Below are 26092 nucleotides of genomic sequence, written 5' to 3' on the forward strand. Positions count from 1 at the left end.
CAGTCTGCGCAGTCTTTGACGAGTTTTGGTGGGCAAATGTCGCCTTTACAGGGGGAGGGTTTGAGATTTTTTAGTAGGTTAATAACTTCTGATTCAGTGACGTCTCTGAAGGAGAAGTCAGGTATGGTGGGCTTGGGCAAGGTGGGTGGGGTGCTGGTAGGTTTAGTTTCTGTCTGTTGCGGAGGTGCTTTGCAGTGGTCTTTGATTTTCTTTTGGAGAAGGTCAATTTTGTGTAGCATGGCAGCTTGAATGCTGGTACACCAGGCTTCATCTTTGATTATTTTGTCCGGTGTATTAGGGGGGGAGATGAGCTCATTAAAAATGGCGAAGATCTCTTTGGAGTGTGATTTGGCATTGGAGATACGTGTGTTGAAAGCGTTGGCTTTGGCATCGGTGATAGCTATCTTGTATTGGTGGGAGATTAAATTGAATTTGTTTTTGGTATTGGTGCAGGGGTCAGATTGCCAGTTTTTTAGTGCTGCTCTTTTGTGGGATCGCATTGAGTGCAGTTCTTCAGTAAACCATGAGTTGGTGTGTAGGGATTTCTTCTCTTTTTTCCAATCGAGTGGTGCTATTTCATTGATAGCTTTGGTGATGACATCTTTGTAGATGTCTGCTAGGATATTGGGGTCATTAGCGAATGGGGGAGCTAACTCAGGGGTATTGAGGTATGGGCGCAGGTTCTCCTCTATGAGTTTTTTAGAGCTTCTGACTTGTGCAGCGCTGGCAGGGGTCAGAGTTTTGTGGTTTTTGGTGATGGGAATAGAGAACTCGATGCAGTTGTGGTCAGTCCAGGGCAGTGAGGAGTTAGAGGTGATAGTGGTGAGGCAGTTATGGTCTGCAATCCAGTCAAGAATGCGGCCTTTGATGTGAGTAGGACTTTCTACTTTTTGGGTGAAGCCCAGGTCATTGAGTTCCTTGGTGAGAGTGGCTGCAAATTTGTCCTTTGAGTCGTTGAATCCAAGATTGAGGTCTCCTAGTAGAAGGGTTTTGGTGGAGCTTTTGATATTATTGCTGAGGATGTGAATTATGTTTTCCTGGGAGTCTGTGGTGATGCCTGGGGGACGGTATAGTAGGTGAATGTTGATGGTGCTGTTGGGTGACAGTGTGAGTTTGGCCGAAAGGAGGTCAGAGTTGTTCGTCGAGGCGTGACTGACAGGTCGGAGCTGGAGGTTCTCCTTGTAGATGAGGGCTACTCCGCCTCCTATACGATCTGGCCTGTCTTGTCTGAGTATGGTGAAGCCAGGTGGTAGTGCAAGTGCAACGGCGGGGCCTGATGCTTCATGTAACCATGTTTCAGTGATGGCTAATAGGTCAATGATATTGTTGGTTATGAGGTCATGAATATCAGGTGCATGAGCTGGGAGAGATCTGACATTGAGGAGGGCACACTTGATGTGATGTGTGAGAGGTTTGTTTGTGGAAGTGCGAGTGGTGGTCGTATCTGATATGTTATGTGAGGTGGTATTGGGGTGTGTGGCAGGGTTAGTGGGTGGTGGACTGTGGGAGAGTGGGTATCCCGTGCGGGGGCAGCGTTTGGAAGTGGTGCGCGAACTCAGTCTATAGTTTCTGTATTCTGTGCGAAGGGGTAGTGTGCTAAGTTCTGTGGTCTGTGTGCGAGCTCTAAGTCTTTCTAGTCTATGCATAATTACGACACATGGTGTGCGATGTGGCATGGTTAGTGTGGTATCCGGGGTAGCGAGATGCTTGTGGTAGGGGAGTGGGCTTGGTGGTGTGGGTATGAGGGGATGGATGGGAGTATAGAGTTTGAGAGCAGTGAATGTTGCGAGGAGAGTGAGCAGCGTGGTGGTGGCCACGTTGAGCTTGCAGGACGCTATGGGCATGATTGTGCGCTGGGCGGGGCTGTGTGAGGAGGAGGGCACAGTCAGATAGGGTGGACCTAGCCTGAGGTGGGCAGGAGTGGATAGGTTCAGAGTGGGTTGAAAGGCATCCTAGGTACTAGGAGGTATCAGTGTGGCTAGGCGCAGCAAGAGGCACTGGCCGGATCGTAGATGAACGACTATACGGCACAACACAATTTAGATGTGGTCTGAAAGTGACCGTAAGGCACAACACAATTCAGATGTGGTCTGAGAGCGACCATAGGGCACAGCACAATTGAGGTGTGGTTTGAAGGCGACCATAGGGCACAACACAGTTCAGATGTGGTCTGAAGGCGACCATAGGGCACAACACAATTCAAACGTGGTTTGAAGGCGACCATAGGGCACAACACAATTCAAATGTGGTCTGTGAGCGACCATAGGGCACAACACAATTGAAATGTGGTCTGGGAGCGACCATAGGGCACAACACAATTCAAATGTGGTTTGAGGGCGACCATAGGGCACAACACAGTTCAGATGTGGTCTGAAAGGCGACAATAGGGCACAACACAATTCAAATGTGGTTTGAAGGCGACCATAGGGCACAACACATATCAAATGTGGTCTGTGAGCGACCATAGGGCACAACACAATTTAAATGTGGTCTGGGAGCGACCATAGGGCACAACACAATTCAAATGTGGTTTGAGGGCGACCATAGGGCACAACACAGTTCAAATGTGGTCTGAGGGCGACCATAGGGCACAACACAATTGAGATGTGGTCTGAAGGCGACCATAGGGCACAACACAATTCAAATGTGGTTTGAAGGCGACCATAGGGCACAACACAATTGAGATGTGGTCTGAGGGCGACCATAGGGCACAACACAATTCAAAAGTGGCTTGAAGGCGACCAAAGGGCACAACACAATTGAGATGTGGTCTGAGGGCGACCATAGGGGCACCACACTCCATCTCGCCAACGCCTTCTATCCCCTCCATTCCTATCATGTTGGCGCAGATGTACTCCCATGGGGTGAGCTTGATTGGTGAGCTGGGACCTCCTCCTGTTCCCATTGCCTGGCTCCGGGTTCACTGAGAGGATATTTCGAACCCTAAGTTGCAGGTCGTCCCAGCGCTTGCGGCAGTCTTTGATCGTGCGTGGGGTGTTCCCAACAGCACTGACCTTCTGAGCAACAAGTGCCCAGATCTCCTTTTTCTTCAGTACTGCCTCCCTCTTCATGTTATTGGAGAAAGCTATGGCAGCATGCTCCTGCAGTGTGTCAACCAGCATCTGCAGCTCATCCTCATTAAATCTTTCTTTCCGCTGACGGGCAGCTCCCTTCTTCAGGGCCTTGGGCATAGTGGTGTAACAGGTGGATCTTTTCATGAGAACAGCAGAGTCCAACGGGTCCTGTGTGGTGAGCATGGCAATGGATTGTGTTTTTAAAGATGGCCGCTGTGCTCCTTCCCGTTCCTGTGCGATGACGCTACTTCCGGTTCCGCTTATTAGCGGTGACCGTTATTAGCGATAACCGCTAATAACGGTCACCGCTAATGCCGCATTGGACCTTGTCGGTAGTGCTATCTGAGCTATGCTTGATGCCGCTAAGGGCATTTAAGGTACCTTTAGCGACATGGCGGTAATGACTTTACCAGCATGGCGTAAGGCTCGTGCCCGCAAAGTCGTAATAGTCCTCTATTAGCGGACTGCTCACTGCCCGGACACGCTATTTACGCCATGCCGATAAGGACTGTTACTTACCTCCAAACTCGGAATGAGGGCCTATCTCTCTTCTTAGTCTCAGTACTCCTTAGTGTTTTCAATGCTGGACACACTGGAGTTTTTGCATTGGTTAATATTACTGGTGTGACCCGGCAATACATCATAGCGGGTTGGGACAAGTCTGGTGTGCTATTTCAACCTGCCATAGAAGCTTGGCATGTTATAAGGGGTATCCAGTCTTTTCCTCGAATACAAAGCATCGAATCCAAAAGCCTCAAAAAATTAATTTATTTTGTAGGTAGAGTTTTTTTAAAAATTAAAATGGGGTTTAAGGGGTAAAAAAAGGTGGTTGGGGCGACCCCCCCTCATAAAACAAATGGAATGAAAATACATTTTTTGATGCATTTTCTTCGAGGCCTTTGCATTCGATGCTTTGGATGTCGAGGCTATCACTAGGAACCTTATAAGGGAGTAGTTGATGTGTAAGGGAAATGGGAAGTTCCATGATGAATCGGATGATGTCCCTTCACCCCCCTGAGGGTTGCCTTCCCCCCCATGTGGTCCTCCCTCAAATAGCCATCCCCAGGGTCAGGATTAGGTAGCTTCTGTCATTCCTTAGCCACACAGAGAGAGGCCACCCCTGGGAAAGGAGTGATGACATCATAAGATTCATCACACAGCATTGTCCCTGAAGAGGGCAGAGTAATATATCATGTGATCTACTGTGCACCTTTGGTTGTTGAATTGCTAACATAATCTGGTGCACAGGAAGGTAACCCAACTGTGGCCATTGCCTCCTTTCTAGTGCAGCTATTAGGTGGCTCTTTAGCACTACCTTTGAAGCCAATTATTTTGATATAGGAGTACAGCGAGGAGTGAGATGGACTGTGAGGAGGAATACTCTGCCTCTTTGAACTAGCTCTATAACATACAGGTGTTAAACGGTTAAGATGATCACTGATTGTAAATACTTTCAATGCTGCTGTTCCACTTTGAGGACATTGCAACACCCACTGTCACACACAAATATCCTGAACAATTCCACCTGCTCTCTGGCGTTGTTTCCATGAAGCTTGTATCACTTAGAAGGACGTAGGTCTTTACTTTTTCTACATTCACTTTGTCAGATTTACCTCTTCATACATATATTTGTTCTATCTTTCACTTCCTCTAACATTCACTTTGTCATTGCAGGAGGGGTACCCATGTACCCACTCTTCATTTCCAAACCCATATTCCTCCCCCTAAACCATCCTTGACCCCAACCCTGACCTTACAGCTAACCATATCATATCCATATACTGCTTGACAATGAGAAGGTGCAGACTTAGTAAAGAAAAGAAGTAGTAAATGCATGAAGAAGTAAATGTATGATGAAGTGAATGTAGAAGAGGTAAGGGTTGAGGATATTTTTTAGGTGAAGTAAAGGGGGATACTGATTAGAAACACCTCATAACCTGACATATACCTAGAACAGTGTTCTTCAAAGTGTGGGGCACTCCCATGCCAGAGAGGGTGGGGAGGGGTAATGAGTCACACATCGTGAAGGTCAAATAGCACGACTCGGCCATTATAATCTGTATTGCTGTGAGAGTGCCTTCTGCATTTATCCTGGGACTCTGGTGTGCCTCAGCGTGGAAGACCTTGAAGATGAGGTCATGCAAGCCCCTCTGATCTCTCTCCAGGTCCCAGAGAGTGGATGACACATAGGAGACAGGAGGAAGTGCAGGTCTGGCTTGAGAGCAGGACACACATACACAGAGCGGGATTTCATGAGCGACTATGAAGACAAGAGGCTATAAGGGAGGGAGAAAGAGACATTGAATTGGGGTCAGGATAGAATGTGGAAGAAAGACGAATAAGAGAGACAATCCTGGAACCAGAGGAGAACAGGAGGAAAAAAAGAGGATGCAAGAGAACAGGAGGGAAAGACACAAACAAGAGGGTGAGGAAAATGAAGAGGACAGGAAGGTGGGACAGAAAAAGATGGGTAGCTGCCTGCGTTGGCTGACTTAGCCCCATTCTTTGCCACAATATTAATTAGTATTACTGGGAAAGGAGGAAGGGACAGAATGCGATTGTGGGACAGAATACAAGGGAGCCACTGAAAGTGACGGAGGGGCACACCATTAGGGACGGGCACAACAGGAGAGAGGGAAACAATACGTCAGAATAGGAGGGAGAGACAGAAAGGAACAGAATACGCCAGAGCTAAAGCGGGAGCAGAATAATAATGGGGGCAGAATATTAGGAAGGGATAGACTCGGACAGAATATGTGGGTTACTCAGATCATGTGGGATAGACAGAATAGCAAGCAAAAACCGAAAAGGAGGGAGAAACAGAAGAGGACAGCATTGGAGGTAGAGGTGCAATAGGATAGAACAGGAGGGAACGGGGTAATTGGATAGACTAGGATGGAGAGGCAGAATAGGAGGGAAAGGGGTCTTAAGGGTAGAGCCAGATTAGGACAGAATAGTAGGGGAGGACAGCATAGGAGGGAGAGAGACTAGGTTAGAGAGAGAGAGAGAGAGAGAGAGAGCACAAAGAGAGACAGTATAGGAGGGAACAAGAGAGAGTCAAAAAACAAGGCAGAGAGGATAGATATAGCCAGCATGTGAAAGGAGGGGATGCAGAATGAGAGGGCGAGAGTAAGAAAGAAGCAGAGACTAAGATTGGGAGAAAGAGAGAGAGGGAGAGTGTACATAAGAAAGAACTGGAAGGAAGGGTGAAAGTGGACAGAAGATTGAGAGATAATGTGATTGAGAGAAAGGTAAGAGACAAAAAATGTGGTTAACAGTAATGGAAGAGACAGAAAAGGAAAAGAGACAGGCACAATGGAGAAAAACTAAAAGAAGTGATGGAATGGAAAAAAAAAGAATGGGTAGGGGAGACAACATACACAAAAGAATGGAAAGAAATGGAAGAAACAGGTGAAGTGTGATAGAGAGCAATAAGAAACCGCAAAGGGATAAACTGGGCGGGGGGGAGCAAGTGAAACAATAGAGCTGGAGAGTGAGGCGTGCCAGTCTAAGAGGAAGAACAGAGCAACAGACGTCTGCAATAGCTGTAAGACTGAATTTGAGGGGGTGGGAAGGTAAAATGTGTACGTGGGAACGTGAGAGAACAGGTGTTAGGGAGAATTCTCATTTCATGGCTAATTTCCCTTATCTATAGAGTCCCCCAGCAGCTTTGCTGTATTCGAAGGGTTTGTTTCTTTTCTCCTACTAAGAGTGAGACTCTTTTTCCCACTCTTAGCCATTTTTGCTATGTGTGATCTAGGCTATTTTTGTGTTTAATGTCTACGGGATTTTCTCAACCCCATAGGAACCATCTTTATTCACATGTGTCACACAGCACCCTCCGTGCAGTGACACAGGGGTGTCGTAGCGACCCTCAAACATAGACTCCATACCCTGGGACTGAATACTGTCTCCCAGGGTATGTAAAGTCCCCATTGACTTTACTAGTGAATTGTTATGAACTAAACCAGTACAACCCATCTTACTATGGAAGTACTGGAAAGGATTAATAGTTTTTCCCCTATGTTCATTTTCGAGGGGGTACCGTACAGTACCTCTCTCTAAAGTTTCTGGCTGGTGGCAGTGGTTACTACCGTAAATATTCAACCGCAAATATTTCCCTATGGGATTTTCCAATTGTTCGAGGCTACCACTTTTTCTGACAGCCTCTAACATACTGCTGGTTTATTTTTATATTAACTTTACTCCGGTAGGTTTTAATTGACCGAACTTTAATATAGATTCTTTCTCGTGTCTTTCTCTAAACTCCTAACCCAGGTCGGGGATCCTTTGTTCGTCCTTTTGGCAGGCTTCTGCCAAGAAGCCCTCCTTTCAGCGTCACTGAGTCTGGGGTGGGTCCGTTGTGTGGGAGGGGGAGAAGGACCCCTGGACAGGTTTGGCTCCGCAACCCATGTCGGACTCTGTCCGGATAGGCTGGAGGGTCCCTCGCCAAGATCACCACTCCACTGTGTGAGTGACAGCTAGGCTGTATGAATGGGGCTATTTTTGCATAAAAGCAGGGTCCTGAGGACTGGAAGAGCAAGACATCGCCACTGGAACTAAGAAGCTGAAGAGGAGAGAAGCCAAAGACATCTGCAACGACTGAACCACCGGTGAAGCCCTGCTGCAGCGTCTCACCACTTTTCTCCACACGACGAGAGAAGATCTTCATCTGCAAGAGCCTTCTTCCCTTGAGCTGGTGGGGCCAACCAGTTTGCCAATCGCCTTCCTGGACCTGCCTTGGTCGAATCACCAGTACCCTGTACTCGGAGGCCGGATAGCCAGGCACCAGTCCAGCCGGACTGCGATTTAAAGGAGCGTACCTTTTATTCGTCGGGCAGCACCATAGCTGGTTTTATCCCTGGGTAGTGCAGTAACTCGAACCTTCCTCCACAATGAGAGCCTCTCTTCCTCTGCTGGACCCCCCGAACTGCAAGAACTACCATGAACAACCGGTACCGCAGGAGCCACTTCTTCATTTTTAAGGTACATTGTTCCACCAGGCCGCCCTTTCTTCGCGGTAGAACTAAAGGTGTTTTAAATACTTTACCTACCTGTTGGGTTGGCCGCCCCTCTCTATTAACATTGTCTTTCAGCTTCTGCATCCACATTTTCAAAATCGTTAACCAAAGACTTGACTGCAGCTACAAGAACATTTTGCTCCTGGGCCCTTGCACTGTGCCACTGACTCTGGCACAGGCCTTTTGACTCTGGCTACATTTGTTAGAACTGCCTTATTTAGATTGCTTCTCAACTAGAACAGTGTTGGTGCACCTACTTCTTCTAACCCCCTTTTTCTTCCCCTTCCTAAACCTTGTGAAATGCCATTTTGCTCAGTTTTCATTTAAGTATATTCTCTACTGATGCACTGTCTTGCTTAAACTGGTTCACAAACCTATGGGAAGTGTTGCTAGGGTGTGTAAGAAGATATTTCTGTATAACTTGTGCTTTCCCTCCCTTGTGAGAAATTGCTAGAGTATCCCTTGTGTGTGGTTTTTACTGTGCCGTTTTGCTCAGTTTTCCCTCTGGTTCACTTGGTCTATAATTTAACTAGGGAGTGTGTATATTTTTTGTTGACTTATTTTTAAATTGCTTGATGACTGTGATAAATGTGTTTTACTAGAAGTGTATAAAATAAATATATATCTACTTTTTAATACAAATCTTATGGTCAGTGTTTCCTTGCACCATAGTACTGTAGGCCTGTTGTGTAAACCCTGAATACTGCTCATCTCCCTCTTGAGATAAGTCTGACTGCTCAGCCACAGCTACCAACTAAATCTTTGTGGTACAGACTGATACCAAAGGGGATTTATTGCTCTCACCTGTAGTCCTAATCTTCTGTAGTGCTCCCTAAGGGTACTGCACAGGATTCTGCCTAACACTGGTGTACAGCGGTGAGGATAAAAGTATTGGATTTACATTTTAGAGCTCTGCTAGTACCTTGGTTCAAATAACCACAAGGCTAACTATCACAAAAAGTTTATTTTAAAACAAAGTCAAAGATATGGAAAGTTACAGCCAGGAGACCCTCCTTACTAATACTGCTGATTATTTAAGGGATCTGTGTAGACAGAAAGGTCTTCCTGTCAAAGGCAAGAAGTTAGAAATGATTGATAGACTGTTAGAGAAACAAAGTCTGGATAGTGGTGCTGTAGTGCCCACTACCCCAGCAAATGTAGCAAACAGTGAAGAGGATAATGTTGAAAATGTTATTGTTGAAACAGATGAGGAAGAGGAGGATAACAATGTCACCCCCTCTGGTCCTCTACCTGCTCAAAGGCCTCAACCTGTGGCTACTGGACCTTTACCAGGTCCCACATTAAGTCCTGAATTTATCTCACTAGAACAAATTAGACTTGAACTAGAATTCACAAGAATTAGTGCCCAAACTGAACAGAGACAGCAAGAACTAAGGCTCAAAGAAATGTAGCTCAATCATGAGCTTGAGATGAAGAAATTGTCTTTGGAAAATGCTTCTCTCCCCGAATCCTCTAGATCTTCCAGTCCAAAAAGACCCTGGATGCCTAAAGAGATTGTGGGTATGTATGAACCTAAATTGGATGTATTAGATTGGCTAGCTATGTTTGAATACAATCATGGGCTCCAGGATATCACAGGGAATCAGTTGATCCCCTCGTTATTCTCTAGGTTGCCCCCTGTTGCATATGATGTGGTAATGGAATTGGGGGAGGTGGATCGGATGGATTATGAATGTGTAAAGCTAGCTTTGATAGCTAGATTTGGGAAGACTCCTTCCCAGTACCTTAAGAGGTTTAGGACCCTCAAAAAGTATGATAGTACCCCTTGGGCTACTTGGATGAATGAGTGTTTGAAGAACATAGAGGGATGGATTAAGGGTTACAGAGTTAACACTTATGAAGGAATGAGAAATCTTGTAATTATGGAGTCTATCTATGATGCCTGCTCTCCTGAGCTCAGACAGCACTTGGCTGATTCAAAAGAACTAGATTCTAAGAAACTAGCTAAGGCTGCTGACTTGTGGGTTGCCAACAGGGCTACTCACAAGGATTCAGGGGTAACTCAGAAAAAGGATGAGGGAAAGCAACCTAAGAAAGACAACAAAGAGAATTCAAATAATTCCAATTCCAAAGAGGGCCCCAAACAAAATTCTAAGGGTAAGAAACCTAATCAGGCTAGTGCACCTTCTGGTCCCAGACCAGAAGGAGGTCAGAACAAGCCACCATTCATAATGATATTTGGGAAATGTTATGTTTGTGGCTCTACTGATCACGTGAAAGGGGATCCCAGATGTAAGGGTAAACCTTCAGGGGTCCACACTGTCTCCTTAGTCTTCGCTCTAGAGGAGGAAGTGCATATGGCCAATGGAAACTTTCAACTACTAGCTGAAGACCCCATTGGTGTCTCAGCTAGTGTATCTTTAGTATCCCTAGGGTTGTGGGAACAACAGAATTTAGATGTGTATAATTCTATCCATCCTAATACTAAAGAGTATTATAAAGACAGTGTCCTAGTCAATGGTCAGGAGACTCCTGCCATTAGAGACACTGGGGCCAGCATAACTGTGGTGGACACATCTTTTTTCAAGGTGGAGGGTGTTGCTAAGGCACCCAAATGCCTCACCAAGATAGCTGGAGGGCCTGTTCAGATGCTTCCCCAATTACCAGCTCTCATCCAGTGCAATGAAATGACTGTCAGGATACCTGTGAGTGTACAATCTGAAGTACCAGGAAGGGTGCTATTGGGCAATGATCTGAAAGACCTGGGAGTAGTGTCAAGTATTCCCAGACCTCCTAGTAAGAGATTACAGGAGTTTACCAGACCTGCAAGGAAGAAGACCTTGAGGGGCTCTCCTGAGGAGATGATAGAAAAAGAAATCACTCCTACTCCACTGGAGTTTCTAACTGCTATTTCCAAGCAACCAGAAGCAAAGGGGAAACCCAAGACCTCAAAGAGGAAACCAGCAGAAAGCACTCCAGTGATGCCAACCAGGAAATCTGCTAGGTTGTCAAAAATCACACCTGTGATTCCTCCTCCAGCTGAGGATGAGAGTGAGGTACAGCCCTGTGTGGTTGAACTAGAGCCTGAAGATTCAGATCTAGTAGGAGGCCAGGAACTCATTGAAGATCTTGACCCTGTGGACCACCCTGAGCTGCAGTCTTTACTGGCAGAAGGTGGCCCCAACAGGGCAGACTTCAGTAGGGGACAAAGAGAATGTCCAACTCTGGAAGGTCTTCACCACCAGGCAGCTTCTCAGCTTGAAGGGCAAGAGCATGGGAAGTATAGGTTACACTGCGAAGATGGCCTCTTCTATAGTGAATCAACAGTCAATCCCTGGAGACTACAAGAGACTTGTAGTGCCCCAAGAGAACAGACTCCAATTCTTGCAACTATCCCATGAGATACCTTTGACTGGTCACTTGAGTTTCAAGAAGACCAAGGAAAGGCTCTTTCTCTACTTTTATTGGCCTAAAATGGGGACTGAGGTAGACAAGTATTGCAAGAGTTGCCACACTTGCCAAACGTCTGGTAAAAGTGGCTCCAAGAATGTGGCACCTTTAGTGCCTCTTCCTGTGGTGGGAGTGCCATTTGAGAAGGTAGGAATCAACATTGTTGTTCCCCTTGATCCTCCAACTTCTTCAGGCAACAGGTTTATACTTGTAGTAGACCATGCTACTAGGTACCCTGAAGCAATTCCTATGAGGACTGTTACAGCTCAGTCTGTAGCCAAGGCCCTCCTTGGTATATTTACCAGGGTTGGGTTTCCTAAGGAGGTAATATCCGACAGTGGGTCAAATTTTATGTCCCACCACATGAAGGCCATGTGGAAAAACTGTGAAGTTACTTACAAGTTCTCAACAGCCTACCACCCTCAGACGAATGGGTTGGTAGAAAGGTTCAACAGAAGCACGAAGAGCATGATAGGAGCTTTAGAAGACGCCCTTAAGAAAAAGTGGGATCTTCTACTGCCATGACTTCTCTTTGCATATAGAGAAGTCCCTCAGGAGGGAGTGGGTTACAGTCCCTTTGAACTTCTCTATGGCCATCCGGTCAGAGGTCCCTTGGCCCTGATCAAGGAGGGGTTGGAGATTGCTCCTTCCCCCACCCCAGTCAGAGTCACTGACTATGTGATAGGTCTCTTAAGGAGAATGTCACACATGATGGCTGAGGCAAGTGATAACTTGAAAGCAGGTCAGGATCTGGTTAAGCATTGGCATGACCAGAAGGCCAACATGGTTGAGTTCGCTCAATACCAGCTAGTTCTTGTTATGGTACCAAAAAGGCAAAGGGCCCTGCAGGACAAGTGGATGGGACCTTTCAAGGTAGTGGGAAAACTTGGAGAGGCGAACTATCTGGTGCACTTAGGCTATCCTAAGGAAGTTTCTAGAGTCTTTCACATCAACCGTCTAAAAGCTTATGTCTCGAGACCAGAACTGGGAGCTTTGCTTCTAGCTTCAGCTCAAGAGGAGGAGGAGAGTGAACCTCTACCTGACCTCCTCCGAAGCAAACCTTTAGATGAGAAAATAGAAGGAGTTAATCTCTCTTCTAATCTGACACCTGAGCAACAGGAGGAGTGCAAAGTTTTGTTAAATCAATTTGCCCCTCTGTTTTCTCTAGCACCACGGTTGACCCCTTGGGGCCAGCATGATATCCAAACTGGTGACTGTTTACCTGTCAAAAGCAGGGGTTACAGGATGTCAGAAAATGTAAGAACCCACATCAAAGGAGAGGTCAACAAGGTGTTTGATCTCAGGGTAATAGAGCCCTCTACTAGTCCATGGTCTAGCCCAGTTGTGTTAGTACCAAAGGCAGGACCCAAGGAGTTGAGATTCTGTGTGGACTATAGAGCTCTAAATGCAGTTACTAAGACTGATGCCCATCCTTTGCCAAGGACAGATGAGCTTGTGGATAGACTTGGTTCAGCCAAGTTCCTCAGCACATTTTACCTCATGTCAGGCTATTGGCAAATAGCCCTGACTGACCATGCCAAGGAGAAAAATGCATTATCCACCCCAGTTGGCTTATAGCAGTTTAAGGTTATGCCTTTTGGATTAAAGAATGCACCTGCTACATTCCAAAGGATGGTTAACCAGGTTCTGAATGGGATGGAGGACTTCTGCATGGCATACTTGGATGACATTGCAGTGTTCAGCCCTACTTGGAAAGAACATGTTGACCACCTAGGATATGTTTTGCAGGCTCTTGAACAGGCTCATCTGACCATAAAGGCAAGTAAATGCCAAATTGGTCAGAGAAAAGTGGTCTACATTGGGCATGAGGTAGGAGGTGGTGAAATAAGGCCTTTGCTCAGCAAGATTGAAGCTATGCAAAATTGGACAACCTCTTCTACTCAAACCCAGATGAGAGCCTTCCTAGGCCTCACTGGGTACTACAGGAATTTCATTGAGAACTATGGATCCACAGCTTCTCCACTGAATGTAATCTCTTCTCCTAAGTTCCCTAAAAAGATCAAGTGGAATGAAGAGTGCAATCAGGCCTTTGAAAGCCTGAAGAAAGCCCTTTGTCAAGCTCCAGTTCTCAGAGCTCCTGACTACCACAAACCCGTCATTGTACAAACATATGCTTCCTATATATGTATAGGTGCAGTACTCAGTCAACTGGATGAGAAAGGTAGGGAGCACCCAATTTGCTTCATCAGTAGGAAACTGAAGGAACCTGAAACAAGGTGGGCAACTTTTGAGAGAGAATGTTTTGCCATTGTGTGGGCTTTGAAGAAGGTTAGACCATACTTGCATGGGTCTACTTTCATCATTCAAACAGACCACCAACCCTTGAGATGGTTAATGCAAATGAAAGGGGAAAACCCCAAACTGCTAAAATGGTCAATCTGCCTCCAAGGGTTTGATTTTACCATTGAGCACAGGTCAGGATGTCACCACCAAAATGCTGATTGTCTCTCTACAATGTTTATAACCGACTAGAGGTAAGAGACTCATCCAGGAATGGATTAGATCCTCCTGTCCCTTAGCCTGGGGAGGCGAGTGTTAGGGAGAATTCTCATTTCATGGCTAATTTCCCTTATCTGTAGAGTCCCCCAACAGCTTTGCTGGATTTGAAGGGTTTGTTTCTTTTCTCCTACTAAGAGTTAGACTCTTTTTCCCACTCTTAGGCATTTTTGCTATGTGTGTTCTAGGCTATTTTTGTGTTTAATGTCTATGGGATTTTCTCAACCCAATAGGAACCATCTTTATTCACATGTGTCACACAGCACCCTCCGTGCAGTGACACAGGGGGGTCGTAGCAACCCCCAAACATAGACTCCATACCCTGGGACTGACTACTGTCTCCCAGGGCATGTAAAGTCCCCATTGATTTTACTAGTCAATTTTTATGAACTAAACCAGTACAACCCATCTTACTATGGAAGTACTGGAAAGGGTTAATAGTTTTTCCCCTATGTTCATTTTCGAGGGGGTACCGTGCAGTCCCTCTCTCTAAAGTTTCTGGCTGGTGGTAGTGTTTACTACCGTGAATATTCGACCGCGAATATTTCCCTATGCGATTTTCCCATTTTTTTGAGGCTACCACTTTTTCTGACAGCCTCTAACATACCGCTGGTTTATTTTTATATTAACTTTACTCCGGTAGGTTTTAATTGCCAGGACTTTAATATAAATTCTTTCTCGTGTCTTTCTCTAAACTCCTAACCCAGGTCGGGGATCCTTTGTTCATCCTTTTGGCGGGCTTCTGCCAAGATGCCCTCCTTTCGGCGCCACTGAGTCTGGGGTGGGTCCGTTGTGTGGAAGGGGGAGTAGGACCCCTGGACAGGGTTGCCTCCGCAACCCGTCTCGCACTCTATCCTGATAGGCTGGAGGGTCTCCCACCAAGATGACCACTCCACTGTGTGAGTGAAAGCTGGGCTGTATGAATGGGGCTCTTTTTGCATAAAAGCAGGGTCCTGAGGACTGGAAGAGCAAGACATCGCCACTGGAACTAAGAAGCCAAAGAGGAGAGAAGCCAAAGACATCTGCAATGACTGAACCACCGGTGAAGCCCTGCTGCAGCATCTCACCACTTTTCTCCTCACGACGAGAGAAGATCTTCATCTGCAAGAGCCTTCTTCCCTTGAGCTGGTGGGGCCAACCAGTTTGCCAATCGTCTTCCTGGACCTGCCTTGGTCGAATCACCAGTACCCTGTACTCGGAGGTCGGATAGCCAGGCACCAGTCCACCCGGACCGCGATTTAAAGGAGCGTACCTTTTATTCGTCGGGCAGCACCGCGGCTGGTTTCATCCCTGGGTAGTGCAGTAACTCGAACGTTCCTCCACAACGAGAGCCTCTCTTCCTCTGCTGGATCCCCCAAACTGCAGGAACTACCAGGAACAACCGCCACCGCAGGAGCCACTTCTTCATTTTTAAGGTACATTGTTCCACCAGGCCACCTTTTCTTCGCGGTATAACTAAAGGTGTTTTAAATCCTTTACCTACCTGTTGGGTTGGCCGCCCCTCTCTCTTAACATTGTCTTTCACCTTCTGCATTCACCTTTTCAAAATCGTTAGACAAAGACTTGACTGCAGCTACAAGAACGTTTTGTTCCTGGTCCCTTGCCCTGTACCACTGACTCTGGCACAGGCCTATTGACTCTGGCTACATTTGTTAGAACTGCCTTCTTTAGATTGCTTCTCAACTAGAACAGTGTTGGTGCACCTACTTCTTCTAACCCCCTTTTCCTCCCCTTTCTAAACCTTTTGAAGTGCCATTTTGCTCAGTTTTCATTTAAGTATATTCTATACTGATGCACTGTCTTGCTTAACTGGTTCACAACGTATGGGAAGTGTTGCTAGGGTGTGTAGACAATATTTCTGTATAACTTGTGCTTTCCCTCCCTTGTGAGAAATTGCTAGAGTATCCCTTGTGCGTGGTTTTTACTGTGCCGTTTTGTTCAGTTTTCCCTCTGGTTCACTTGGTCTACAATTTAACTAGGGAGTGTGTATATTTTTCGTTGACTTATTTTTAACTTGCTTGATGACTGTGATAAATGTGTTTTAATATATATATATACTTTTAATACAAAGCTTTGGTCAGTGTTTCCTTGCACCATAGTACTGTAGGCCTATTGTGTAAACCCTGAATACTGCTCATCTCCCTCTTGAGATAAGTCTGACTGCTCAGCCACAGCTACCAACTAAATCTTTGTGGTACAGACTGATAACAAAGGGGATTTATTGCTCTCACCTGTAGTCCTAATCTTCTGTAGTGCTCCCTAAGGGAACTGCACAGGATTCTGCCTAACACTGGTGTACAACGGTGAGGATAAAAGTATTGGATTTACATTTTAGAGTTCTGCTAGTACCTTGGTTCAAATAACCACAAGGCTAACTATCACAAAAAGTTTATTTTAAAACAAAGTCAAAGATATGGAAAGTTATAGCCAGGAAACCCTCCTTAATAATACTGCTGATTATTTAAGGGATCTGTGTAGACAGAAAGGTCTTCCTGTAAAAGGCAAGAAGTTAGAAATGATTGATAGACTGTTAGAGAAACAAAGTCTGGATAGTGGTGCTGTAGTGCCCACTACCCCAGCAAATGTAGCAAACAGTGAAGAGGATAACGTTGAAAATGTTATTGTTGAAACAGATGAGGAAGAGGAGGATAACAATGTCACTCCCTCTGGTCCTCTACCTGCTCAAAGGCCTCAGCCTGTGGCTACTGGACCTTTACCAGGTCCCACATTAAGTCCTGAATTAAGCTACCAACTAAATCTTTGTGGCACAGACTGATACCAAAGGGCATTTATTGCTCTCACCTGTACTCCTAAACTTCTGTAGTACTCCCTAAGGGATCTGCACAGGATTCTGCCTAACAACATGAGAATTGGCGAAGGAGGCAGTCGGGGCCAGTGAGAAAGAAAGGAGACCGAGTAGGTGCAGTGATGAAGGAAAAGATAAAGCGAAGATAGAATTGCGAATAGGAGAGATTGGGTAAGGAAGAAGGGCAAGACAGCGGGGAGATAGAGAAAAGGAGAAGCTGACCAGGAAAAAAGAAACAAGGATGCCAGAGCGGCTGGTGCTGCACTTCAGTGTGCAGCTTCCATCATTGGTCACTAGCATTGTGATGCTGTCTGGTTGGCACTCACCCTTTGCCCCTGTACAGTGAAACCACCTTGGAGGGAAGGCAGCTGGAGCAGGCCTTTGCCCCACCCCTCCCGCTACGACTGGCAACGTCTCAACTCTCCCTCATTTGGCTAGTGTTACTGTTATTTCACTGATTATATTGAATTCATGGGGCCACCTCCATTTCACTCTACTTCTTGCAGACAAAGTTGAGAGTTATGTATGAGAATGTGGGCACTTGGTATCTTGGCATGCTTCCCACTGTGACCGTGGGTTACTGGTCTTTGGAAAACTGAGGACATCTCTCATTCAGTGGGCCTCATTCACCGGCTGGGCGTGACTTCAAAATGTTTGTCTTAAAAGAGGCTTTACATAAAAAAAAGTGTGAATGACACTCACGTAAAAAGTAAATGAAACCCTTTCTCATTGATTCACTGCATATGCGCTTTACCTTTCATTGCTTATTTTCCTGCACCTCCTTTCTTGCTGCATGAAAAAAAAAGTTATATTTCGTTTGTCTTTCAGTCGCACCGAAGATAACAGAAATAACAGGAAATGAAGTGTTAGTACACATGGAAGAAGCGAAATTGTCTTTTCAAATCACTGGGTTTTCTCCGCAAGATATCAAGTTTGTGTTGTCATTGGAGCGACCTGGAACGAAGAAGCTTATACATTCATTTTGCAGTAAACCACAGGCAGAAGAGAAAGACGAGGAGGCCAACATTCCTTTACGAAATGGACAGTGTCGGGAATCCATGGATTCCATTCGGTGTGTAACACACGTGGAAGGTAACACAGATGGAACCTTCAGTGTCCCTTGCGACATAACTATACTTCCGGATTTACAGGAACACAATGGGGCAAAACTGTGTCTGTCTGTCACACACAAAGCCCTCTCAGGGCCAATGTCTATAGAAAGAAGCCTACACGTTCGCGGAGGTAAGCTGATTGTAGCTGTGGCAACTAAATATTTGTGTTCTTTGATTTGGCAATGGCATACACATGATTGCCTGATATGTGTCATTAAGCATGAGTGAAACATCAGTATCAATGGACTGTTATTATTTATTGTTCGCCAGTGTTATTATTTTGCATGTCACAAAGCACAATGACATATAGCAAAGGAATGCTCTCCTAAGGAGAGCTCGGTGCATATCTTGAAGCAATCTGACTGCCCACAGCGCGTTTGTCGCAGTAAGTCACCCTAGGGCTGCACGTCATCAGGTCAGTGGAGCTCACATAGCCCCTGTTTCAGCCTAACGTTCACACAAAGTTCAATGTGTTTTCTTTAAATGTTACCATACAGAGTCAAGCTAGAAATCTGCCAGCGCATTTCATTTTTACACTTCCATATCAATGACTTAATGTTGTCGAGATGTTTGTGATATGATATATGTTTATAGCATGTTGGGATAGTCTGGCTGCTAGAAGAGCCAACAAGACGGGGTCGCCTCTTGCAAACCTCTTCTGATTAGTATGGAAGCTTGATCCATTCACTGGGCCAACGCTTTGGATGTATGTTCAAGTTTAACCAGCATACTACATGTCACTTTGTGTTAACAGATCTATTCTGCTTTCTGTGTATTGTACACTATATTTATATGTGCAACGCTTAAAAGGCATGGATATTCTTTTATCAATGCAGCATCAACATAATCATTCAGGTACAGCAATGGGCAGAAACATTTGTGATATAACTATTAATCAATCACTCCTCCTTGGATCCCAACCTAGACTCAATAAATTAGATCCAGCCTTCAACTTTTTCATCATTGATGGCAACACCATAACCGTATCCAACGACACAAAAACCCCTGGCATATATTTAGACTCTACACTATCCCTAACAAGACAAACGAATGCCATAGTCTCCTCAGCGACCTACACTTGTAAACTTATCACCGCCTGCCGACCATTCCTTACCACCGCCAACTGCACTACCCTTGCCAGAACCCTTATGTCGAAACTTGACTACTGCAATTCGCTCTATCTAGGGACCAGCCAACAGAATTTAAGCAAACTACAAGTAACACAAAATAACGCCATCAGGGCAGCACTAAGTATCCCTCAAACTCATCATATCTCCGACACTAGATGTAGCTTACACTGGCTATCAGTCACCCACAAAATCACCCTCAAATCACTGCCACTTACGCATAAATGCCATGCCAATCAGGCACCTGTCTAACCGATTCACACGCAACACTTCCGATCGCCCAAGTACACTGCCTCCTATTACCAAGGTCCAAGCTTCAGAAAGCAGGGGGTACAGTTTCCCGGTGCTCGCCGCAAGGCTTTGGAACTCGCTACCCAACCCACTCAGATCAGAATCCTCATTCTACTCCTTCAGAAGCAAAGCTAAAACTTGGCTTATAGCGCAGGACCATTAGAGCCAATACCAGAAACCTTGCTCATAACAACCTATGTTTGTTTTTTGCTGTTGGCTACGCTTTCCTGTGGAACACCCTTGTAAATATCTACTGTATGTAAATGGATATGTATCATCTGTAAATGTATGTAACTGTAACCTTTTAAGAAATGCGCCCAGATGCCCTTGGGCCAGGAGTGCTATACAAATAAACAAAATACAAATACATGATCCATTTCACTTCCTTGAGTAGAAGTATAAAGCCAGCTGTAGATAAAGTTCAGAAGTGAGCAGGGACGTCATTTCACCAAAATGCCAGGGGTAGCGGAAGTGACTTCACACGTCCCTTGACCTCTGATGACATCACATGAAGTGTTGTAATTTGGCCACACCCCGAAGTGGCATCACGGCAAGCGATGGAAGACGACCTTTCATCCCTTGACAAAACAGGAAATGGCATCACATAGCATTGTTCCTTAGTACACTACGAAAAATATGGTTACAATATCATTGTAATGTGATATACATTTCATACAAGAATGGATCACCATATGTATAGGTAATGTCAGTGTGAATAGGCCAATATTACCAAATTACTTTGGATGCAAGCAGACGTCCATGGGCAAACGATAATGATGTGTTATTATATTGCACTTACGCTTGCTTTCTATAGAACAATGGAGCCTCCCTCTGGAACAGCCTCCCTGCCTCTCTCTCAAACATGAGCAGGACCACCCTAGGTTCCAGAAACAATTCAAGACCTTCCTTTTTGCTTCCGCTCTCCGTCTCCCTTGCTGATGTTCCTTATGTTCCTGTCTGCAACCCTACAGCCCCCTGACTCTCTGCACTTATGAGCCACCTCCCGGCAGCACTTACAAGCTACTTGCACTCTCCCCTCATCTTCACTGGAGTGCCCTGATCCATCATGGCTGATATAGTCTTAAAAATCCCTTCATCCGCTTCCCGGAACATAGGGTACTGACTCACTCGGGGCAGGATTGCTCCTGGTTTAAGCTTAATCTTAACCTCTCCTACCCCATTTAATAGTCCCACGTCATAAGGACCTGTTGTCCATAGAGAAATCGGCACCTTTTCCATGTCCTCATCAAAATATATGGGATGTTGTCGCATGATCACCATTCCTCGTGGGATCTCTCTCCTTTCTGTGCTAATCCAATATGTGATGCTTATTCAAACACCACCTGGTCATCCAACGGATCATCTTTAAGCATATCCTCATCAGCGACGTCAGTTAATCTGCAACCTTCCTGAATGGCAATCACCATTCGCCATGGCCTGCCTTCGTCATCAAATCTTTCAAGCATGGCCAATTCTCCTCGTACTATGGCTGCCTGTAATTCTAGAGGGAATATCTGTCCCCCTTCCTCATTCTTGGGTATCTGTAGCCTGAATAGAAATTCATCAGGTATTCTCATTACCTTGCCCACTAGGCAAGGTAGCCATGTTAACAAAATATGCACTCCATAACAAAAAACCTCGAGCTCCAATGGCTTCCTTCGCAAGGCTATTTGCCCTCTGAATGCCATAATAAATTCACTTACATTTAAATAATGTATTCCTGGTGTCGAACACCCTATGCCCTCATCAGTGAAGGAGATTGTCATGTTTAACTTCGTCATTAAATCCCGACCCAGTATATTAACTTGTGTCTGTTTCGAATACAATAATGGAACAGACATGTTACATTCTCCGATCGAAAATAGCAATTTCTCAGTAAAAGGAACTCTACTTGTAGCTCCTGTGAAACCTTGAGCATCCATGGCATTTCCTGACAATAAAAATGTTCCCTCAAGTACACATGAGCAAGTTGCTCCCATGTCTACTAAAAAAGAAAAGAATTAGCCTCCTATTGTGCTGTCAACCCTAGGTTCCTCATTAAGATCAGGCATCACAGACAGTACTGAACACATCAAGTCCCCCAGTGAGCTGTCCTATTGCGGGTACATACTTATCCCTGTACCTGTGATGGGATTCCCATTTTCCACAGTGACACCTCTTACCCTGTGAGTGAGCAATTGTCCACTGTTTGCGCTCTGCTGTATTTGCATGGGGGCATGCTGCGATTGTCCTTGTGGCGGACTCAATTTTGCTTGCTGAAACTGCGAAGTTTGCAGTATTTGTGGTGCTTGTGTCTGATACACTGTTTGATCTTGGGCAGACCCATCTCTACCTTGTGAGCTATATGCTGGAGGATAAACTGTTCCCCCCCTCTTGAGAAATGCCCATTCTGTATATATCCTTGGTTCCCACATGTTCATGCTATATGCCCTGTCATTCCACATGTCCAACATACAGGAGGGAATCTCCTGACTTGCCCATCCTGCATGCCTTGGTTGCTACCTTGGCTATTCTAAAAATGTCCTTTATTGTTTTTAAAGCCTCCTCTTGCACGGAAGCCTCTTCTACCTCTTGAAATAAATCAATTTCCTCCTTGTTCCGGCTGCCATTGGTTATTCACCTGTGGTATACCTGCAGCCTGTTGCAATCCTAACCACTCTCCACTAGTTAACATTGCCCCTTCAATAGCATATTTAGATAACTTCTTCTGCACTAATTTGGCTTCCTCGACTTTTCTAGTATCCTCCTTCTTTTTATTCTTCTCTTGCAACAGTCGGTAATGGTGTGCAATGGTGAGCTGTATTTCTGGCCATGGCTTTGCTTCCATACCCACCAGCTTCTTGAGCTGTCTCTGTACTTGCTCTGGCAATTCCTGACATAAAACATGATAGAATACCAGTATAGATTTCCCCCATGACTCTCGCGTTTCCACAGACCACTGCTCTTGAACATTTTGAATGTAAGCAAGCGGATCCTTCCTTTACTGCATCTTTCGTGCCATTATAGCTCCCATATCCGACGTATCAGGATACTGTATTCTAAGCACTTTCCAGACTGCCACTTTACAATTATTAAACGGCCCACCATCATGCGCTGTGTTCTGTGCAGTGACTCCTGCATATCCTGCCCTTGACCAAATGTCGTCAGCTCTTTCCCCAAGGATGGCTGCAAGGAGAACTTTAATGTCCCCTATGGCTAATGTGTTACCTCCTGTCATTTTTTTCTAATTCATAAATCCATTTTCCGGCACCTGACGTTAAACTGGGCAACTTACATCCTAAGTTGTCCTTATCCATCTGAGGCCATGGAATATACTGTGGTCTGGCCCCTGCTTTCTCCTATAAAGGAAACTTCAAAACCCCAAAATTGCAATCGGCTTCCATCGTTTGCCTATCCATAGTAGGGACGATGGTTCCTGATTGCCTTCTCCCTGGTAGTGACCTTAATCTATTTATGTACAGCAGTGATTCACCCCATACACTCTGGGATTGCCCTTTAGGTTGACTTACCCGTGCCACTAAGTCGGGCGTCCTCGGTTTAGGTAGGTCTAGGTTCCACCATCTAACCTCTTTATCTGTCAATAAACATTCCCCAAACCCGCATGTGTTGGTTCCTTCTTCCCCACGGAAAGGTTCCCTGTCTGCGTCTGACATCTATTGTTACCAACTCGTGCGACTGTCCTCCTTCTCATCCCTATTTAATGTTAGCCTGTCCAAAGACAGAGCTCAGTGTTCTGAACTAAACGTACTTCCCTCCTTGCCTCGTGATTGGGAAATCTCAAATTGGTAATTTTCCCCTTTGTTTTTCAATTCGGCTTTGTCTTCATTTCATGATATGCTTTTGCGATTCTATCTCTGATAGTTTCTGCATCAAACTCCTCTTCTAGATTTACCCTAGAAGGCCCTGGCATCGGCTTTTGCTATGGGAAGAACTCCTCTATGTCCTCCCATGCCACTACTGGATTTGGATTCCTCAAATCTTTTTCAATGCGATCAATGTTGCATGCTCTTTGTCTCCTATTTAATTCTACTTCCTCATCAAATGCCCTTCCATTCTTTGCCTCATCCCTAATCCTTTCTTCCGGCTGTCTCTTCATCTCTCTTCTCTCATTTACCCTACGTATTTAATCATTCTTCCGCCTTTGCATTCTCTTTTATATTACCTTTTCCTCTTCTTCTCTCTTCATATTTATCCTATCCTGTCCCGGGAGGATAGCTCAGCGGCGACGTGCTCGCCTTGAAAGCAAGATAACACGAAGCAACACAGGTTCAATCCCCGGGGCTGTGATTAGAAACCTCTGGGTATTTAAGCGTGTTATAAATACACAACTAAGACAAAAACTACGCAACTTAAACAAACAATTCCTGTAACAGCGCCTCAATGCCCGCGGGCTGTGTGAGCACTTTAAAAATGCAAATAAATAAATCCCATTCCTCAATCGCTCACTGCATACTTTCTTTGTTCTTCTGCCCTTTCTTCCTTCCTCAGCTGTTCTTCTTGAAACAGCTGTTCTCGTCTTTCACTGTCCTTTCGTTTAAACTCTTCCTCCTTTAATCGTTTCTTTCATTCCCTGTCCTTTTTATCTTGTTCATCCTGATCTTCCTTTTGCCGTACTTCCCCAGTGCTCGCTACATCGAGTTTGAGCAATATTTGACCTCTCATCCACTCATTTTGTATGAGCGCTATCTTGTCAGTTTTATCTTTCTCTCCTTTGCATCTCTTTATTTCTCTTTCTATATCCAGGGTCATGCCTGGTCGCTCACTTCTCTCTTTGTCTTGTGGTACTGTAGAGATCACATCCTTTTCTCGAGCTTTCTCCGAACCTTCGTAACTGCTATAAGCAGGTGGTTCATACGCTGGATTACTATATCCTGCCTCTGCCTTAAGCGCTCTGAGTGGATAAAGTCCTTCATCTTTTGCACTATCGCCAGAAGGCTCCTCACGCCCCTCTTTGCAGTGGTTAAGCATCCAGTCTTCAGGAGGTGGGTCTTCCCGTTCCTCAAGGTACATCTTCCAAAGCTCTAAGCTAGCTAATATTTTCTCCAGCTTTTTTCCTGTGTATGCTGCATGCAAGTATGTGGTCATGTGTTTCAAAACCGCTTTTGACAGCGATCCTCCTTGTGGTCACAGCATGAACATTTTATTTGCTGTGCCTTTATCCAATTCTACAATATACTGTTTAAGTTTGGGTGCATGTTTCGGCAACTGCTTGCACATATGCATAAGCGGAGTAATATCCTCCATGGTGACAATGCTCATTCACCTGTCGATACTTACCCTGCTTCACACAAACAACACTTTACACAAACAATCACTGCAATATGAGCATGCACCAATCGTCACAACTCCAAACATCTATATTCTGTTTCACTTCAGGTCTCTTATTTAATCTATTTAATCTAATGTAAACAAAAAAATAAACAATTCTCTTTTTTCTGTTTAAACACAATTCTATTCTCCTCCTCCTCAACCAGCCGCTTCAGCCTTCATGCTTCTACGCTTCCCGTAGAAATCAGGAGGGGTTTTCGAATGAAACTGAGGAACTTCTCCTACCTACACTTGCAAACTTTTGTCTTTAAAACTAACCGCTATCTACAGGGAGCTTCCCGTTCTTTCAGCTAAATGGCGGAGAATGTCCGATATTACCGGGACCCCAAAGCTTACTTAATCAATAGGCCTTTAACCATCACCTCTGCTACCAAGTAAACTCTTACTTCCAAGAGTCATTTAAGACGAGGTAGCAATACTCGGAGGTGGATGGGGATGCAGATATTACTCAAACATCAATAATCAAAATGACTCAGGGGCTTTGGCAAAATGCTTTCTGTTTTAATATCAATTATCGTAAACAGGGAGTACAACTGGCATTATCCAATGCCACACAGCTCGATCTTGGTGCATTTTTAGAAAAACTGTTCTTTTATAACAAAAACCTGTCATTGCTGGCATCATGTTACTTGGAAAAGTACAAAAACGTATAAATACCTGTGATTGGCTCTCAGTGAACGTCTAAGTATACGTTCTATATAGCCAGATGTTTATGATTGGGTACCTAAGTCAGGTGGGCATCTGAGCCCATTCCTAATAACTGGTCATCACCCTCATCACTAAATACACAACAAATGATTGGTTCTTCAAACTATAGGGCTCTTCATTACATGAACCTCTATGATTGGTTTGGCACCATTGCGCCCTCCTAGAATGTTCCTTACGCTAGCAGCATACAGGCTACCATCCCAGGTGCATGCAGGCTCAGCGTGATCATGTCTCCCCTCCAATTAACCCAGCATTTATCATCACTCCTGCAGTGTGTCAGACAATTAAGCTTTTGAACTTGGCCTTGGAGCCGTTAACTTCGTCTGGAAAATAAAGGGAGTAAAACCACACTGTGCTTCCTAGTTTCGGTACAGCCTGACCCAAGCTATTTCGATCTCACCCATGTGACTAGGAGACTAGGAGACCACTCTTTTCAAGCCTTTGCAGCATGTAATCCTATTAAATGATGAACTTTAGAAGCCTTCAGTGTTTTTTCATACTGCTTCAAACAGAAGCGTGTTGCTTTTCTCACATTCGTTGTAGCCTTTTTGACAGGCATCCATTCCTCTGTGGCCTTATCTGCTTGGTCCTAGGACAGCCCAACCTTCTCCGAAACTTGCCTTTCCATAAGTAATTTCCAACTGTGCCACACATTTTAAGTCTTTTCCTTGTTCATGAAATTCAAAAGTCTGCTAAA

At 45.1% G+C, this 26092-nt stretch overlaps 1 protein-coding gene across 1 annotated transcript in view; it reads left to right on the plus strand.

Annotated features, from left to right (window-relative positions):
• Positions 1-26092, plus strand: part of NCR3LG1 (natural killer cell cytotoxicity receptor 3 ligand 1) — a 722742-nt gene that overhangs the window by 321332 nt on the left and 375318 nt on the right. Inside the window, exon 5 of the mRNA XM_069623776.1 lies at positions 17658-18071. Coding sequence (XP_069479877.1) covers positions 17658-18071 — 414 coding nt within the window. The remainder of the gene's footprint in view (positions 1-17657; positions 18072-26092) is intronic.

This window comes from Ambystoma mexicanum, chromosome 11, assembly GCF_040938575.1.
Source record: "Ambystoma mexicanum isolate Mex_15411 chromosome 11, UKY_AmexF1_1, whole genome shotgun sequence".
In the NCBI taxonomy this organism is placed as follows: domain Eukaryota; kingdom Metazoa; phylum Chordata; class Amphibia; order Caudata; family Ambystomatidae; genus Ambystoma; species Ambystoma mexicanum.